General features: G+C 40.5%; 3 protein-coding genes across 4 annotated transcripts in view; 1 reads left to right on the top strand and 2 right to left on the bottom strand.

The window, feature by feature from the left end:
* The window catches only part of LOC104727094 (50S ribosomal protein L17-like), a 1,604-nt gene extending 239 nt beyond the window's left edge, over positions 1–1,365 (top strand). The window contains exons 2-6 of the mRNA XM_010446102.2: positions 19–73; positions 233–283; positions 497–588; positions 690–767; positions 987–1,365. Of these exons, the coding sequence (XP_010444404.1) occupies positions 19–73; positions 233–283; positions 497–588; positions 690–767; positions 987–1,137 (427 nt within the window). The 3' untranslated portion in view covers positions 1,138–1,365. The remainder of the gene's footprint in view (positions 1–18; positions 74–232; positions 284–496; positions 589–689; positions 768–986) is intronic.
* On the bottom strand, positions 1,511–4,097 carry LOC104727093 (probable pectinesterase/pectinesterase inhibitor 64). The gene is made up of 2 exons (XM_010446101.2): positions 2,747–4,097; positions 1,511–2,318 (listed from the first exon to the last, which is right to left on the bottom strand). The coding sequence occupies exons 1-2, from the start codon at positions 3,861–3,863 to the stop codon at positions 1,633–1,635; spliced, it is 1,803 nt and encodes a 600-aa protein (XP_010444403.1). The 5' UTR covers positions 3,864–4,097; the 3' UTR covers positions 1,511–1,632.
* The window catches only part of LOC104727092 (chromatin assembly factor 1 subunit FAS2), a 3,873-nt gene continuing 3,453 nt past the window's right edge, over positions 4,655–5,074 (bottom strand). The window contains exon 13 of one of the 2 annotated variants that reach the window (XM_010446100.2): positions 4,655–4,996. In XM_010446100.2, the coding sequence (XP_010444402.1) occupies positions 4,764–4,996 (233 nt within the window). In that variant the 3' untranslated portion in view covers positions 4,655–4,763. The remainder of the gene's footprint in view (positions 4,997–5,074) is intronic. The other variant, XM_010446098.2, reaches the window with a different exon arrangement.

Raw genomic sequence — 5,074 nt, 5'->3', positions numbered from 1 at the left:
CAATCAAATTGTAATCAGGACTATGGTTTCTCAATTAGTGAAACACGAGCGAATTGAGACCACTGTCGCAAAGGTACTGATTCCTATTTCTTCATTTTCATTGATTTGAGGTTTAGCTAGGGTTTATAGTCAGCTAATGAGAGAATCTGTGATCCTTCTTACTGCTTTATAACTTGATGTGTCTTGTCCTAAATAATGTATTCTCATTACCACCATACATTTGATTTTGTAGGCTAAAGAGGTCCGTCGTCTTGCTGATAATATGGTTCAACTTGGCAAAGAGGTAATCAGTTCATAAATTAGCTACTCTCTCTACTCTTTTGTATAATCATCAGACACCATAGCTGTAACTGTAATTGTGTTCAAGTGTACTCTAATCTTGGTTTTATAAGCTCACGAATTGTTTTTGCTTCTCTGAGATAAGTAGTTTTTTTTGGTTTGAGATATATAGCAAAAAAATCACTGTCATATGGGTGATGAAATGATTTATTTACAGGGCTCACTCGCTGCAGCAAGGCGAGCTGGTGGTTTTGTTAGAGGAGATGATGTACTTCACAAGATTTTTACAGAATTGGCTTATCGATACAAGTGAATCCTCGAGCCTTGTTTTTCTTTTTTTTTTTAAATTTTGGATCTCTCCTTAGTACTCTCAACTCTGTTTCATGATAAGGATGTTATGTGTTTTACAGAGATAGAGCTGGTGGGTACACAAGAATGCTTCGCACTCGTATTCGTGTTGGTGATGCTGCACCAATGGCTTATATCGAGTAAACAATACTTCTTTTCTTTATTGTTCATTCTTCTCATAGAAGCACATTGAATTTTAAGTTTTCTTTAGCCGCAATGACAACAAAAATGGGACAATGATCATAAGTTCAAACATTATCTGTTGTATGTGTAACCCGAGATACCGGTACTGGATTCTCTAATTTAGGAAGTTTCCTTGGGGAGCTAACAACTGGTTATATATACTCTTCTTGGTGCAGGTTTATCGATAGAGAGAACGAACTAAGGCAATCAAAACCAGCAACACCTCAACCGCCACCTCGAGTGCCGCTGGACCCATGGGAAAGATCCCGTCTCACCAGGCAGTATGCACCACCAAAGGAGGAGAAGAGTTCTGATTCCGACCTATAAGTATAAGTATCTCTTTTGCTCTCTCTCACACCAAAAGAACATGTTTCTCCTTCGACCCCATAGCTTTTGTGTGTCACGCTATCATCACTGTCCTCATTTTGTGTTTCACATAAGGTAAAAATAACAAAGTAACTTTGTTTTTATCCTTTGAAACATTTTATATGTAGTTCCCTTGAACCATCAGACTTTTTTGGCTATCATATCGTTATTCTTGCCTCTCCGAAGTAAGTTTAAGAAGTTATGAGTCTTCAACCACTCACAAAGTATGATAAGATTTAAAGTATCGAACTTTCTGTTATGACATGATTTATGTGGTTTCTTCCATCACTCAAAAAATTATATCTTTTGATTGGTTGATGGCTATGAATCTCAATGAGCGATAAACGATAATACCACACTAATATAATATTTGACACTACAATAAAGTTACAATGACGACTTCCCATGACATTTTTTTTATAAAACCCTAAGAACCTCATTTTTCCTTTACAAAAATCAAGCAGTGGTCGAAGCCCACTCATCAGCCTGAATAAAATTGGCGACAGAGTAAACATCAACATGCTTCTCTGGTATCTCACTACTCCATGGAACCCTACTCGATCTAACCGATCCCGGACCTGTATTGTTATACTCACCGTAATACAAAGTCTTCAACCCGAAATCCCCGTTCCAAGGCATCCATCCGCCAGGACTAATCAAAGACTCAAGATTACAGTTTACAAAAACCGTCCTCGAAAATTCCTTCCATGGCCTTCCCAAGAAGTTCTTATGCCCTTTAGGGTTAGCTTGATACTCCTTCATGTATTCCTCTGTTCCTTTAATCGAACAGTTCCAAAACACAAATCCCGTGGACTGAGCCGCGTCGATCCTCCCATGTGCTGTGATCGCATTGTTTGCGCCTTGCTCGACTTTGGAATGTTTTGAAGCAATAAGGATATCACAGTCTTGGAATACAGCAGCTGAGTTACCGAATATGAAGTCTACATTGCCCTCGATTCGACATTGTTTGTAAAGCTGACGGAGAGAATGAGCGTAAACAGTGTCTTGGTTTCCAAGAAACTCGCAGTTTTCGAGTACAGAGAAATCGCTGTCTGATCTAAACGCAACCGCTTGGTGCGCGTCTGCTCCTGCCGTGTTCTCTATTGTTAAATCACGAGCCATAAATCCATCGCCGAGAACTCCTACCAAAACCGAAAAACATATTATAACAACAAACATTTTTAAGATTAAGACAAAAAAGAAAAAATCTTGGAACTTTGTCCAAATCTTGGACTAAATTAATAATTTAATATAGACTACTATTATTAGAACTTTGTCTGAATGTCACATGGGTTCTGTCTCTATTGAAACCAGGAACACTCCCATTCGACATAACTTAAATCTTGAAATTAAAATATCAAAAACTAAATAATATTCTTTTTACGTGGCAGAGCAAATCTAAAAACAGTACTATAAAGACATATATCAATATCACCACAAGAGTAAAAGAAAAAAACAAATTTATGTTTTGACTTTAATGTTTCTAAATTAAATGAAATAAATTGACGAAAATATAAAAAAAGTTAAATTAATAAATTCTTAAAAATAGGGTTTAACGGAAAAAACTCACCGACAGTTGCAGACTCGAACGTTGTCATCCCCGGTTGTCCGACATTCAACGATCCTGTAATTACCGTTTTGCCCATCCCGTCACCGATAAAGACGACGTTCTTTTTCTCAAACGGAACCCTAACGGTTTCCTCATACACGCCTTCTCTAATCCGTATCACAAACTTAACGGTTCCGTTAGTATCCGGCGCTGCGTTGACGGCTTCCTGCACCGTTTTGTGAGTACACCCTGTCCCACACACCGTCACGTCTTCCGTTAAACCAGACGGAACCCCCAAATTAGCCTTTGTTGTGCCCGTAGTACCCGAGCCCAAACTCGGCCCAGCTTTCTCCCAAAACCCATCTCGTTCGGTAGCAGGACGGATCCACGAAACGACGTCGTCTCCGAAACTGTCGAACGATAGCATCATGCTCAACGCGTTACCGGTGAGGTTCACGAGACCTTCGAAGAACGTGACCGTCTCGACGACTTGCTTCGTGTCGTTGACGGTTTTGAGACCTGACCAGCAATCGAACTGGTAAGCTAGAGCTGCGCTCATCCACGCACGAGCGTCTTTGATTTGGCCGCTCGTCACGGCGACGTCCGTCGATTCGGTACGGTGCTGAGCGTAGGAGAGGATCTCGAGGCAAATTTTGGCGATGTTCGTGCGGTTTTTGTTATCTGCGGATGAGTCTAGGATAGACTTGATTTTCGATTGGCCGGTTTTGAGATTCTCGTACGAGACTGAAATCGCGGAGTGGATGATTTGAACCGGTTTAGGATCCGGAGGGACTTGACCCGGTTTAGAGAGGGAGGCGACGCAGTGGTCTGGGAAACGAGTCGCGTTGCAGGCGAGACGGATCTGAGCGATCGGAGGAGGAGGGAGAGGAGTCTCCGGCGGAGGATTATCTTTGGAGGTTGGGGATTGGGGTGTTGAGTTGCGGTGGTTGTGGGAGGATTTGGAGACGGTGGCGTAGATGAGGAGAGTTAAGAGGAGGAGGAGAATAGAGGATATGGCGATGATGATGAGGATGCAGTTACGGGAAAGGACTTTTTTCCGGTGAGGTTTTACGGCGGAGGAAGCAAATGGGGTGGAGGAAGAGGCGGAGAGAGAGTACGGGAGTTTCGGAGAATCCATTGGAGCCGAGAGAGAAGATATTTGTATATATTTGTGTATTGGTGTTAATAGTGTTTATACAAAAAAAAAAAAATTGGAAGTGGGAAAAGAAAGAAAAAAAGAAACTGAAAATTGAAGAATAATTGAGAAATCTCTCTGACTGAGAGAAAGAGACAGAGGATGAGATTCAGAGATTGAGAGCGATAGCCATTGGAGACGAGACGAGAGAGAGAGAGAGAGAGAGAGAGAGAGAGAGTTGATTTTTCTGGGTTTTTGTTTTTTTAACCTTTTTTACGGCTATTGGGACAAAAAAAGAAAGGTTTTGGAAACTAAAAATTAGGGTAAAATTATCCGCTATTTTTTTTACCGGTCAATTATTGTGCGTGATTCACACATTCACATTGGTTGAAACGGGCCAAAAAAGCTCAACACAACATCCCTTTCGCGTCACGGATTGTTGCATTTAGCTATATGAATTTTTGGGCCTTTGATGCCCAGCTAACTTAACTCATGTATTTACTAAATGATGCACAATAAACTTTAACCATCCATCTCATTCTCATGTGTCATACACATACATGTGAGTTTATGTACATTGCTTTTAAGACGACACATAGCCACATAGGATGAGGACTAAAGAAACTTATCCACTTCCAACATGGCCTCTTGACAAAAATATCCATCGGAGCAATTCATATATTTGATGTCTAGCCTATGAGAAAGATAATTGTAGCAGAGTAAAAAATAAAACAGATGGAACAAAATGTATATATCAGTAGTGGTTAGTTTCTCTTTTTTTTTTGAATAAAATGTAAAATTTATTCGAAAAAAACGTTTTTACATCGTAGTGCTACAGATGATTAGAGATTTTGATAGTGTAAACAGAGTAACAATCTAAGAAGAGAAGTGGTTAGTTTATCATTAGGGATCAATAGCCATCGACGTGATGCGCTTCCTCGCTGGTTTGTTTGAGACAGGTGTGTTAACTTTGCCCTGCATTGGCTGTTTCTCTTCCTCTTGTCTTGTTTCCGTCATCACTTCATCGGTTTTCTGCATAACATGCTCTTTCTCCTCGCCATCTGTTGTAATTTTGCTCGGCAATGGCTGTTTATTCTCTTCGTTTTGTTCTGATTCAGCCTGTTTCTTGCTCTCACCTGGTCTTGCTTCGGTCATCAGCTCATCAGTTTTCCCTATATCATGCTCTTTCCCCTCACTGTCCACAGGTTTCTTTC

This window comes from Camelina sativa, chromosome 11 (assembly GCF_000633955.1).
Source record: "Camelina sativa cultivar DH55 chromosome 11, Cs, whole genome shotgun sequence".
Taxonomy (NCBI): domain Eukaryota; kingdom Viridiplantae; phylum Streptophyta; class Magnoliopsida; order Brassicales; family Brassicaceae; genus Camelina; species Camelina sativa.
This window is presented reverse-complemented; position numbering and strand designations above follow the sequence as displayed.

What these genes read in the sequence shown, in the direction of transcription:
- LOC104727093 (XM_010446101.2), bottom strand. Translation starts at nt 3,863, where the DNA reads ATGGATTCTCCGAAACTCCCGTACTCTCTCTCCGCCTCTTCCTCCACC. An exon ending in GTTCGAGTCTGCAACTGTCG is followed by an intron (nt 2,319 to 2,746) that starts GTGAGTTTTTTC and finishes CGGTTTTGGTAG; the next exon opens with GAGTTCTCGGCGATGGATTT.